The sequence below is a fragment of the Salpingoeca rosetta genome (genome assembly GCF_000188695.1).
Source record: "Salpingoeca rosetta unplaced genomic scaffold supercont1.12, whole genome shotgun sequence".
Classification (NCBI taxonomy): Eukaryota; class Choanoflagellata; order Craspedida; family Salpingoecidae; genus Salpingoeca; species Salpingoeca rosetta.
The window spans coordinates 148,326-160,825 of NW_004754922.1; the positions used below are offsets into that span (position 1 = coordinate 148,326).

Sequence of the window (12,500 nt, forward strand, 5' to 3'; positions counted from 1 at the left end):
ACAAGACAAGCAAAGAAAGGCGAGGCAGGTGCTTGTGTCTGTCCTTGGCTTACCCTGCACTCATGGCTTCGGAGTACTTGGAGATCATCTCCGAGATAGTCGGTTCCTGCCGACGCGTGCCCGTCATGTTGGTGTTGTGGTTGCTATCGTGGATTCACGGAAGACCTTGCTCGGGTGCTTGCTTGGTTGCTTGAGTTAGGAAGGAGAAGGCGCACAGAGCTGTCGGGAAGCACGAAGCAAACGAAAAGGCGTGCAGAAGGACGACAGCACGAGAGCCGAGACGAAGGCTAGTCGCACTGCGACAATGGTCTGTCAACAGACAACAAGTGGGGGTGGGGGGGGGAAACACGCCGACTCACAGCAGCGCGCTTCTTGTTATGTCTATGTTTGGTTTGTGGAGGTGGAGGTGGGAGGTAGGACGATAAAGAAGGAGATGCCGCGCCACAATCAAGGCAAGGCGAGGAAAAAGAGGAGTGGAGTGGAGTGGAGTGAGGTGGCACTTCTTGGCGACGAGCGTATGTGTGTGTGTTTGCGTGTGTGGTTTCGTGCGAGCTCGTGTCACGACGTCAAAGGGCTTGAGGTTTGGTGTGCTCAGCACAAGGTGGAAATACAACAACCAAACAAACAACACAACCCAGCAGCAGAGCAAGCAGCAAGGCGTGGCTGGTGAGGTGTCGATCAACGACAAACAACGCACGCAAGCAAGCGAAAGGCGCAAACGGCGAATGACAAGCAAGCAAGCAAGGACCACAGTGGAGAGGCTTTTGCTGTTGCTTGCTCGCCTGGCTCGGCGAACAGCGACTTCTTCTGCGAAAAGCGCTCGGAAGGAGAACAGGCAAAATCAGGAAAAAGCGCCATTTCTGTGATGATATAGACGAAAAATCACACTATCGTGACGTCAGCGAAACTGGGTTGCTAATGTTCCCTGTTCATTTTCAGAGATGCGAACGTGCATGCATGCACCACAAACGCCATCCCTCGCAACCCTGTTTTGCAGCGAATGTTGCGTTTCGGGCCAAATGGAAGGAGTAATGGCTGGACAAACCGCACGTGTGCACGAGGCCAGGCTGTTTGCACGCCAAGCAGGGGTCATTTCGGCGTGTGTGTGTTTGCGTGTGGTGTGCTGTGTGTGTGCAGCACACCCAGCAACGGGCCAAGTTGCTGCTCTGGCTTGGGTTCGAAAAGTTGCGATGATGCGCGTTTGTGCGCTTTTGATTGAGAACGAAAAACGTCAAGGACTCAACCACGACAGGCGACACACAAAGATAGGGTGGCTGCGGCTGATGCTGACGATGGCGATGACGAAGAAGCGTGTTGGTGGTGGTGACAGCGGAAGCGCTGAAGGTGTAGGAGGTGAAGCAGGAGGGCTGGCGCGTGTGGGGTTGCAGTACATTGCTCCGGCGGCATACCGCGCACCAATGACCGTCGGTCAGTGTGTGTGAATGTGAGTCTGTGAGTCTGTGAGTGAATGTGGGTGAATGTGAGTGAATGTGAGTGTGAGTGTGAGTGTAAGTGTGAGTGAGTGAGTGTGAGTGTGAGTGAGCGTGTGAGTGTGAGTGTGAGTGTGAGTGTGAGTGTGAGTGTGAGTGTGAGTGTGAGTGTGAGTGTGAGTGTGAGTGTGAGTGTGAGTGTGAGTGTGAGTGTGAGTGTGAGTGTGAGTGTGAGTGTGAGTGTGAGTGTGAGTGTGAGTGTGAGTGTGAGTGGGTGTGTGTGAGTGGGTGTGAGTGAGTGAGCGAGTGAGTGCAAATGTGAGTGTGTCCATATGTGGTACACTGCATGTGTGCACATGAACCACCGAACCATTCATTCCCTGTGCTCCGCTCGTCACCTTTTCATGTCTCACACGGCCATCTCCTCACCAACCCAACAGTGCCTGCTGTGGTTGCTTGCATCCCTGACAAGAAGAAGACATCCACAATCCTGCGGTGCACGCACTGTGCCATGTTGTGGTGTGCCGTGTTGTGTGCTCTGTTGTGGTGTGCCATGTTGTGTGCTCTGTTGTGTGTCGTGTGTTAAGCGCTGTCAACGGCCACAAGTTCGTTCATCCTCACCATCACACACACACGCCACATTTTTGCACACATTGGAACAAACCCCTTGCCAATGGCTACAGATCCCTGCAGCGTACACATCCCTTGCACGACCTCAAGCACTGCCGCCGTGTCCGCTTCTCACGCGAACGTATGTCGCACTTCTTCACACGTGCGCCAGCCAATGTGCCTTGCTCACCCTCTGTCATGTTGTCCCTTCGAGCCAGAACCACCGTGTGTCTGCCTGTGTGTCAGTCAGTCTGTGTGTCTGTGTGTCTGTCGGTCTCACTGTGTGTGTGTGTGTGTGTGTGTGTCTGTCTGTCTCACTCTCTGTGTCCGTGTGTCAGTCAGCCTGTGTGTCAGTCAGTCTGTGTGTCTGTCGGTCTCACTGTGTGTCTGTGTGTCTGTCGGTCTCACTCTCTGACGCATTCCACCAACACACACACACACATGTTCATACGATGGCGAGTAGGGGAGCAGTTGGAGGTGATTGTGTGTGGTGTCGCAGCGGATGTGCACGGTGCCGGTGATTTGGAATCGTTGCCCATTGACGATGCTACACGGGAGCTCGTTGCGGGTCTTGGTCTGAAAAACGTTCACATCGCATCCGTCCCCGCCTTTTGTCCCCTCACTCGCACCCAGATGACGCAAGCCTCCCAATATTGGTGCGTGTGTGCTTGGGCACTTGTGTGAATGCATGTGTGTGTGCATGTGTGTTTGTTGGTGTGTTTACTGACTTTGCTGTCTGGACGCTCGTCTCGCGGTCCTTCAACAACCACGCTCTTGTGTTCTCCCTCACACACATGCACACACATGCACACACACCCTCACACGATCTCTCCCCCTCCCTTCTTCCTTTGCCTCACCGATGGGTTGATCTCCTCTGCTTGTCCGCAGGCCAGTGACCTTTCACGAGAACAGAGAGTGAGATAGCCTGCGCGCGTGCTGTGTGCCGACATGCAGTGCTGCCGTGGTTGCTGCCCACTTTTCTTCCTTTTTCATGTTAACTCCTGAAAATTGCACACACACACACACACACACACACGCACACACTGGTCGCTCATCATGTCACGCCATGTTCTGTCATCAGGATGGCGGCTGCCATGGACTTATCTGCATTCACGCCCCAGCACATGGAGGTGTGCTAGCACTGCGTTGCTTGTGTGTGTGTGTGTGTGTGCGTGCATGTGTGCGTGCTTGAGTGCGTGCATGAGTGTGTGTGTGTGCTTGTGTGCGTGCATGTGTGCGACATTTATTTGGTCAGACTGATTGCATCACCGCCACCAGCACCAGCAGCGGCAGCCTGATTGCCCCTGTCGCACGTGCGTTTGCTAACGTGGCGCGTGCTTGCATGCGACTGTGCGGCTGCTGCAGTATGTGCAACTGTGTGTGAAGCGGTTACGCGAGTTGGCAGGCAAGGCAGCAGCAGAGGACACGCCGCACCCTTCAACCACACCCACAACACGACCACATCACACACCACAGCCTCTGCAGCGTTGCGCCATTGCTGCGGATCCACGCACCGGCGCTCTCCTCCACACCGCCAACGACCAGCGCCACGCCCACCCTTTGCATCACGAAGGTGCGCTTTGAGAGAGAGGAAGGGAGTGGGCGGGGAAGCGTGTGTGTGTTGTGTGTGTTGTGTGTGTTGTGAGTGTTGTGTGTGCGCGCGTGCGTGCGTGCGTGCGTGTGTATGTATGTACGTATGTGTGTGTGTGTGCGTGCGTGTGTATGTATGTACGTATGTGTGTGTGCGTGCGTGCGCATTCGTTGAAGGCTTGCTCCGCTGTTGCATTGTGTTCCCAAAATCAAATCACGTGTCGCTTGCGTCGCTTACACTTGCTGCCGTTGATGTAACCACGCCTCACATCGCATGACCACATCACCACGTGTGTAGTGATGATGCTGATAGATCAGGTTGCACGTGCGCGCGCGCGAGAGAGGGCGGCTATTGTCACGAGCACCACCACCATCAGCACCACCATCAGCAGCAGCAGTGGTGTTGGGGCTGCCATCAAGCGAAAAGCTGACGCGGACAGTTATGATACAGACAAGCGTCGTCATGGTGGTGGTGATAATGATGACGATGATGATGATGATGATGACGCTGGCCAGCTGGAGAGCTCGTACCTCCTCAAGGGCCTTGACGTGTTTCTTACCCACGAGCCATGCATCATGTGCGTTGAGGATGGGGTGTGTGGCTGTGTGTGATCCATGTGTGTTTGATGTTTTTGTTTGTGCGTTTGTGTGCTGTTATGACGCTGCCTGTGTGTGTGTGCGTGTGTGTGTGAAAGTGTGTGTGAAAGTGTGTGTGTGTGTGAAAGTGTGTGTGTGTATGATAGTGTGTGTTTGTGCATGTTTGCATGCGTGATTGTATCACGTGTACAGAAATTCATCATTCCAGCTGCTGCTTGCTGCCACAACCTCAGTGCTCACCACTGTCATCCTTGTTGCATGATCATCCACTTCCCAAAGGTGCTCCATGGCGCTTGTTCACTCGCGTGTCGGTCGCATCTTCTTTGGTACGCCCCCTTCTTGTTCACCAGCTCTTGCCGTTCACGTGATTGCCGCGCCTGTATCTTTGTACTTGCACGCTCGTGTGTGTGTTGTGTTTGTTAATTGTGTTGTGTGCTTGTGTGTCTGCGCGCATGTGTGTGTGCGTGTGTGTGTGTGTGTGTGTGTTAGTCATCGTTGTGCTTGTGATTGCCGCCGCACGACATTAATGACCTTGCATCATGGCGGCTGTGTTGTGTCTTCTTGTCAATCAACAGAGACGACGTGTGCCGATGGCGCCATCAGCACCAACCACGAGGTGAGCTCGAAAGGGGGTGTGGTTCGTGGTGGTGTCTGCTGTGGTGTCTGTGGTGGTGTCTGTGGTGTCTGTTGACGTGTCTGATGTGGTGTCTGTTGTGGTGTCTGTTGACGTGTCTGATGTGGTGTCTGTTGTGGTGTCTGTTGTGGAGTCTGGTTCAAGTTTTCTTCCAGCTCTCACTCACACCACAACGCGCACACACACACACACACACACACACACACACACACACACACACACACACACACACACACACACACACACACACACACACACACACACACACACACACACACACACACACACACACACACACACACTTGCCACCCCCACCCCCACACCACAGATTCACCAGCACGACAACCTCAACCACCGCTTTGATGCCTTTGCCATTGTCGATAATTAGTGTAAAATATACGATAATCGTCCACAACCAAAACAGCCAAACCGTTTCGCGGCCACCGCAACAACAGCAACACCGCCACACAGCAACAACAGCATCAGACCGACTCACATCACAGCAAACACCACACCGCACACAACAGACAGCACAAAGTCATTGTCATGTCTCAGGCGAGCACGCCGTCGCAGCGGCGGGACTTTAGCTCGCCGCCAATGAGCAGGACACGGGTCACGGGCGTGCGGCCCCGCTCAACGAGCGCCGCACACAGAGGCCGGTCACACACGCGGCTGGCGGCGCCGCCGCAAATTGGAGACAAGGTCACATCCTTGGACGGCGTGCGTCGCGGGACGGTGCGCTACGTTGGAGAGACCCAGTTCAAGGCGGGAACATGGGTCGGCATCGAGCTTGAGCAGGGCCTGCAGGGGAAGAACGATGGAGAAGTGGAAGGCGTCCGCTACTTTCAGTGCAGCGAGAAGCAGGGTGTGTTCCTGCCGATGCACCGCGTGCACGTCCTCCAGCGCGCACACGGCAGCGACAATGATCGGGACATGGTGGACATGAACGCACTGGCATCGGCCCACCGCCTGCTGCGGGAAGCGCGGTCCACGCACGAGAAGGAAGTGGAGGCGCTCGTGGCGGACCGCGACGCGCTGAAGCAGCAAGTGGACGCCCTGCAGCGGCGGCTGGTGCACCGCGACTCCAGCGCGGGCGCGGACACATCAAGCCTCGACGCCGTCAGCTTGCAGAGCATGCAGCAGGGCGTGAACACAAGCACCAGCAGCAGCCACATCCCGGGCGCATTCACCGCCACCACCACACGCACGGCCACGCCAACCTCGGCGTCCTTTGCCTCGCTCGCGGGCAAGCTGCCCGTGATTGATGCGACAGCGGCGTCCGAGGACACCCTCACCCAACAGCAGCTGCAGCAACTGCAGCAGCAACGGCGTCAGAGTGGCGGCAACGACTCCAACGCCACCTTGCACGACATCTTCTTTGCCAGGCGCAGCCGCAGTGGCACGGGCTACAGCCACTCTGACCTGGGCGGGGCTGCCTCATCACCGCCCCACACAACCGGCAGTAGCGGCGGTGGTGCCACGGCGCACCAGCGCGGCCTTGCACGCAGCGCACCACGGGCCGCCCAGCGCAGCAGCAGTCCAGGCAGCGTGAGCATGGGTGGCGGCGGTGGTCGACCACGCCGTGGGTCGCTGCACTCCGACTCTGTTGCGGACAAGCTGCGTGGCGCGCGTGTGGAGGCAGAGCAGCTGCGGCGGGAGGCGGCCGAGGTACGCGGCCAGCTCCGCATGTGCGAGGCCGTGCTTGCAAGCAAAGACAAGCTGCTGGCAAGCAAGGAGGACCGCATCCGGGAGTTGGAGGCGCAGGTTGCGCACAAGGACGCGGAGGTGGTGGCAGGGAAGAAGCAGGTGCAGGCACTGGAAGCGCGCTGTGCACAACTGCAGGAGCAAGTGAGCAAGCTTGAGGCACAGGCTGAGGGCAAGCTGACCTCCATGCTGACGGACAACGCATCCGCCCTGGGCACCATCGCCGCACGGCTCGAAGCGCTCTCAGCGAGGCGCGATGAGGGGGAGGAGAGCAAGGAGCGGCACAAGGAGGAGAAGAACATAAGCACGGGCGGCACAGGTGTTGGTGTTTGCGCATCAGAGCCAGAGCAAGCAGCAGAATCGTCACAGCAACCGCAACAGCAGCAGGAAGAGGAAGGGCAAGGGGAACCGCGTGCTGATGGCGGACGTGCACGTGTGCGGGATGGTGAAGTGCTGGCGATGCGCGAGTCCCTGGATACGGTGTGTCGGCTGCAGCACACGCTTGTGTCTGCGCTGCAGGAGTTGAAGGAGGACGTGTTGGCGTCCAAGGCGGCCGGTGACAAAGGCCGCCGCGGCAATGGCAATGGCAATGGCGATGGTAGTGATCATGGTGGTCGTGACGTGGCTGGGAATGGCGGTCGTGACACCACCATGGCCCACATCGACAACAACAACGACAACGACAACACCAGCGACAACGACACCAGCACAGATGGCGGGACGCCGGAAGCACGTGCGGGTGACTCTGCGGCACAGGCACGCGGGGTGATGAAGCGAGTGGCGTCGAGAAAAGAAGATGGGGAAGAGGAAGACAAAGAGGAAGAAGAGCAGCAGCGACTACTGCTGGATGAGGTCGGGGAGGCGCTGGTGGGGCCGAGCACAGGGCCGTCGCTGCTTGACGTGACCAGCGAGAGTCTGAGCGAGATGCTATCGCTCCACTCGCAACACATTGAGAGCGTGCACCAGCTCATTGCTGGCGTTGACGGCGATGCTGCCGCTAGTGGTGGCGATGATGCTGTGGCTGTGGCCAATGAGGAGCTGGACACGGCTGTGCAGCAGCTGTTGGCGGATGTGTTGCACCGGTTGGATCGGTGTGAGGACACGGTGGATGTGTTGTACTCGCAGCAGCAGCTGTCCAGCCTTGCTGCGAGCGGCAGGTTTGCTTCCCTTGCCCGCAGCTTCTCTGCGGAGGACCCCATGGACGACGACGAGGACTACGTCTTTTGACGCGTGCGCGCGCGTGGGCGTAGGTGGATGTTTGTGTTGTGTGTGTGTGTGTGTGCTTCGTGTGAGCGTTAGAAGTGTGTGTGTGTGTGTGCGGTTCATGTGAGCTTCAGATGTGTGTGTGTGTGTGTGCTTTTGCTTTGTTGGCTTCTTCCTTTGTGTTGTGTTATGTTACAACAGCGTGCCGACCTTGTTTGCACATTCGAGTACACAAGCTCGTGAACGGTTCATTTGAGGCAGGCCACGAACAACAAGCTGTCACTGGCACTCGACCCACATGTGCTTCCACATGCCACCTGCTGCTTCACTATGCCACCCACCACCCACACACCACACACACACACACACACACACACACACACACACACACACACACACACACACACACACACACACACACACACACACACACACACTCGTCACACGACGCACAAACTCACACGACGCACGAACTCACACAACACAGGCTGCAGTGAAGGTTGTGAACAAGACACAACTGAGCCAGGAGCACAGGCAGCGCTTGAAGCAGAGCGTGCAGTCACTCCTCGTGTTGAACCACGCACACATCCTCGACTACTTTTGGCTCCATGAGACAGACGAGCAAGTCTTCTTCTTCACAGAGCACGCACAACGCACCCTCCTCAAGCACATCCAACAGCATGGCCGGCTTCACCCCGCAACTGCACGGTGCGTGCGTGCGTGTGTGTGTGTATGTGTGTATGTATGTGTGTGTGTGTGTGTATGTGTGTGCTTGTGTGTGTGCATGCATGGTTTGCGTGTGTGTACTGAGTTTGTTGGGGATAGTGCTACTTGGGCGTTTGTTTCCACCAGCACTATCACTCACTGAGCCTCTTGCCTGCGTCATGCGTGCCTGCACCTTCGCCCATTCACCCGTCCACACCACAGGCGGTTCTTTGGCCAGCTGACGAGCGCGGTCGACTTTGTGCACTCCAAAGGTGTTGCCCACCGCAACATCAAGCTCGAACACATCCTCCTCTTCCCAAACAACACCGTCAAGCTCACAGGCTTTGGCTTCTCCGCACAGGTGCGTGCACAAGTGCATTTTTTTTGTATGTGTGTGTATTTGTGTGTGCCTGCGTTTCTGAGGACCGGGCCAGTACATCTGCCAAGCCCACAGACACGCAGACGCAGACACACTGACAAACAGGCACAGGCGCAGGCATATACCCTCCCCCCCCACTTTTCCCCTCTCACCCACTTTGCTCGCCCCGGCTCACCAACGCACCCATTCAACCCTCGTCCCTTCTTCCCACACTCCAGGCACACGAGACCCACAGTGCCGCGAGCATTGTTGTGGATGCGCCCCACTACGCCGCGCCAGAGTACTTCTCCCGCCTTGCTGCAGACTACGACTCGCGCGCAGCCGACATGTGGGCGCTCGGCGTCGTGCTGTATGCCATGGTCCGCGGCACCATGCCCCACCGCGGCTCAACCCTCGCCCAGCTCTCCATGAGCGTGCTGTGCCGTCGCCCAGAGGCAGCTGTCGCCTGTCGCCGCCTCTCCTCCATCCTGTCCCTCCTCTTTGCACGTGACTGGCGCGCGCGCGCCACAGCCGCAGCCGTTCTCCAGCACGCCTACACATCCACGGCACCCGCAACGCCAGCATCATCAGCGCAGCAGCAGCTGCTGCAGCAGCGACGGCGTGAACTGTCCTCGGCGACCCTGGACCGTCTGGTGCGCGCGCGCATGATTGCGCTTGGATTTGAGCCGCGCCAACTCGACGTCGCGCTCAAAATCACCTTCAGCCAGCAGAGCGCCATCGCCAACGTGCTGCGTGCACACCTGCGCTATCAGCACCAGCGCCACGCCCATGCTCAGGGCACGTGCCTGTGCAACGCGGCCTCGTGCGCATTCAGTCCAGCACCCATGCCTGCAAGCACGGCTCCCACCGCCGCCACAGGCGAGGGCGCATCGTCGGTGCGGTCTCCGCTCCGGCCACCGCAACGCACACACGCAGCAGGCACAACACAAGCAGCAGGCCAGCAGCAGCAGCAACAGCAGCAACAGCAGCAGCAGCAGCAGCGTTCCTCAACCATCACCTCGTACACGCGCAACACCACGGCTGCATCGTCGTCGCCAGGAAGCGCACCGGCATCCATGCGTGGCGCAGCCATCAAGTCGCTGCCAGCGCACGTGTGCAGGGACTGCGGCGAGACACTGGCTGTTGAAGAGCACAGCGAGCACAACAGCAGCGCGCGCACCCATCGCACCGCCACCAGCAGCAACGCAAGCAGCGGCAGTAACAGCGCAGCAGCGGCCTCATCGACCACCACCACCACCACCGCAACAGCACCGGCCCGCGTTGCGGTCGGGTTTGACGTCGATTCGGACTCGGAACTGGACATGTCAGATGACGAGGAGATGGAGAGCGAGGACAACCATCACCACCACCACGACGGCAGCCATGCCTGCACCCACAATGCACGCGACGGCGACGAACACAAGGCAAAGGCTTTCACTCCCCACACGGATGCATCATCATCGTCGCCACCATCTGCCACAGCACCTCGCCGGCCCTCAGCATCACGCGTTTCGAAGCGCCGCCGCCGCCGCAGCTCACACGCGCGCGGACGCAGCAAGCGGACACGGCGCGTGCAGGCGCTGGTGCGCATGGCAGCGCGACAGGCCATGGCGGAGGAGGAGGACTTTACTGCCGGCGAAGCCGACGTGAACACGTGCGGCAGCGGTGCGGAGGGCACCAGCCATGCTGGTGAGCATGTTAGTGTCGATGTCGATGCGCTCATCTCCACGCTCCTGGACCACCAGCAGCAGCAGCAACAGCAGCAGCAGCAGCAGCAGCAGCAGCAGAAGACAGCATTGGACGGCAATGCATCCGCTTTGCAGCGCCAGCACAGCGTCAATGGCCATCACGCAGTCAACCAATCCCCTGCAGCCCAACAACAGCAGCTGCAGCAGGAACAGGAACAGCAGCAGCTTGGATGCCTGTTGCCTGGCGAAGGCAGTGCGGAGAGCAAGCTTGCTCGCTTGCGCCATGCCATGAAGAAGTGCATCGGCCAGACGCTTGCTCTTCGCGCCGCCCCGGCCTTTCGTCTGACTGCGGTGCACCCGGCGACCACAACTCCGCTCCCCGTTGTCGGAGAAGCGGCAGCATCGCACACGGGCAGCGAGAGCGACTGCAACCCGTACAAGCGCAGCAAGCAGACGACGTCTGCACGCAGCGAGGGCCAAGATGGGGCCGAACGGTCCTAGAGCACTTAGCAATCATAGTATAGTGGCTGTGTGTATTGTCATACAATGAATGTCCTTCATCCCCGACACAGCTTGAAATCCGGGCGTGTGCTTGTTACATCACGTAGTGACTGGCGTGCGCCGTTCATTCCACAGCCATAACCACCCTCCCTCTCCGCATCGCATGCACATGTTGCACCCTCAGCCCTTCATTCCTGGCACCCGTGCGACGTCACGTCTTCCCCTCTTCCCATCTCTGCATGCATATTGACATTTGCCCTGCCCGTTGCAGCCCTTTTCTCTTCCCCCTCTTTTTTCCTTTTCTCTCTCCGCGATGTCATTTGCATTATCATTTCCAGTCTCATGTATGCTAGCATCCATTCGCCAATCGTCTCAGCCTGGGTCGTTTATCGACACGGAAATGCATTACAAACACACACGACGCACACCCGAGTCACGACTGCATTGACGCGCGCGAACGTGGTGGTGGTGGTGGGGGGGGGGGATAAGGGGCGGACGCGCGCGTGTGGTGTGTGTGTGTGGGGGGGGGGATAAAGATACGCTGCGGCGTGCCTGACGCACAAACCTTAACTTCCGCAACACTAAGAAGCAGCAGTGATTAGTAGGGTTAAGTGGTCAGCTTTCTTCCTTGTGTTCACCTCGCTCTGATTTTACATCTTGTTCCTGTTGTTGTCGTTGTTGTTGTTGTGGTTGTTGTGGTTGTTGTCGTTGTTGTTGTTGTCGTTGTTGTTGTTGTCGTTGTTGTGGTTGTTGTCGTTGTTGTTGTTGTCGTTGTTGTTGTTGTTGTTGTTGTTGTTGTTCTTCATCTTCATCTTCTTCTTCTTCATCTTCTTCTCCTTCTTGTTCCTCTTGTCCTTCTTCCTCCGCTAGTTCTCCCTTGACCCCTTGCTTCCTTGTCTCTTGTTGTTGTTCCTCGTCTCCTACTCTGCGTGCGGTGCCATCCCGTTCGTCTTCTTGTTCAACGGTTGTCTTCTCTTCTGCCCTATTCACCACCACACCTGCCTCGTCCTCGTCCTCCTCGTCTTCCCAGCCGTCTTCGTCATCCTCCTCGCCAGATGTTTCTGCTTCCTGCATCCTGCGCAGTGCCTGTAATCGCCTCGCTGCTTCCACTCGCCTTCGCTCTGCCTCCTGCTTGCGTTTCCTCTCCTCTGCCCTCCACGCGGACAGCGAATTGGGTTGTCGTGCATCCGGCAGTTCGTCTGGCAAGAACTTGTCCCGGATCAGTTCCTGTGTCATGAGTGCAATGGCCTCGACTGTCGCCTGCGGCAGCATTGGCCTGGACATTCGAATCGTCGTGCCTTCAAGCATCATGTTCAAGCTCCCAAAAATGGCATCCTTCAGGTCCTGTGGTGGGTGGGAGATGGTTGGCGCCGACAACATGCAAGCAGCAAGGGAGGGGGGGGGGGCGATAAGGACGAGCTTTGCTCAAAACTAGCGGGCGAGGCAGAAAGTTGGACAGAGGGGCAACCAAAGACGGAAAG

General features: G+C 57.7%; 4 protein-coding genes across 4 annotated transcripts in view; 2 read left to right on the forward strand and 2 right to left on the reverse strand.

The window, feature by feature from the left end:
- PTSG_05100 (uncharacterized protein) overlaps window positions 1–720 on the reverse strand; it is a gene marked incomplete at its 3' end in the record, with an annotated part of 3,477 nt that extends 2,757 nt beyond the window's left edge. The window contains exon 1 of the mRNA XM_004993629.1: window positions 54–720. Coding sequence (XP_004993686.1) covers window positions 54–127 — 74 coding nt within the window. The 5' untranslated portion in view covers window positions 128–720. The remainder of the gene's footprint in view (window positions 1–53) is intronic.
- Window positions 721–1,238: 518 nt separating this feature from the next.
- PTSG_05101 (uncharacterized protein) lies at window positions 1,239–5,336 on the forward strand. Its single transcript, XM_004993630.1, has 11 exons — window positions 1,239–1,428; window positions 1,871–1,925; window positions 2,114–2,181; window positions 2,503–2,695; window positions 2,928–2,954; window positions 3,121–3,169; window positions 3,405–3,612; window positions 3,928–4,207; window positions 4,506–4,552; window positions 4,802–4,842; window positions 5,189–5,336. The coding sequence occupies exons 1-11, from the start codon at window positions 1,284–1,286 to the stop codon at window positions 5,246–5,248; spliced, it is 1,173 nt and encodes a 390-aa protein (XP_004993687.1). The 5' UTR covers window positions 1,239–1,283; the 3' UTR covers window positions 5,249–5,336.
- A 70-nt stretch (window positions 5,337–5,406) lies between these two features.
- PTSG_12259 (CAMK/CAMKL protein kinase) lies at window positions 5,407–11,019 on the forward strand (the record flags this gene model as incomplete). Its single annotated transcript, XM_004993631.1, has 4 exons — window positions 5,407–7,782; window positions 8,255–8,475; window positions 8,695–8,833; window positions 9,070–11,019. The coding sequence occupies 4 exons, from the start codon at window positions 5,407–5,409 to the stop codon at window positions 11,017–11,019; spliced, it is 4,686 nt and encodes a 1,561-aa protein (XP_004993688.1).
- A 615-nt stretch (window positions 11,020–11,634) lies between these two features.
- Window positions 11,635–12,500, reverse strand: part of PTSG_05104 (uncharacterized protein) — a gene marked incomplete at both ends in the record, with an annotated part of 2,172 nt that continues 1,306 nt past the window's right edge. Inside the window, one exon of the mRNA XM_004993632.1 lies at window positions 11,635–12,363. Within this exon, the coding sequence (XP_004993689.1) occupies window positions 11,635–12,363 (729 nt within the window). The remainder of the gene's footprint in view (window positions 12,364–12,500) is intronic.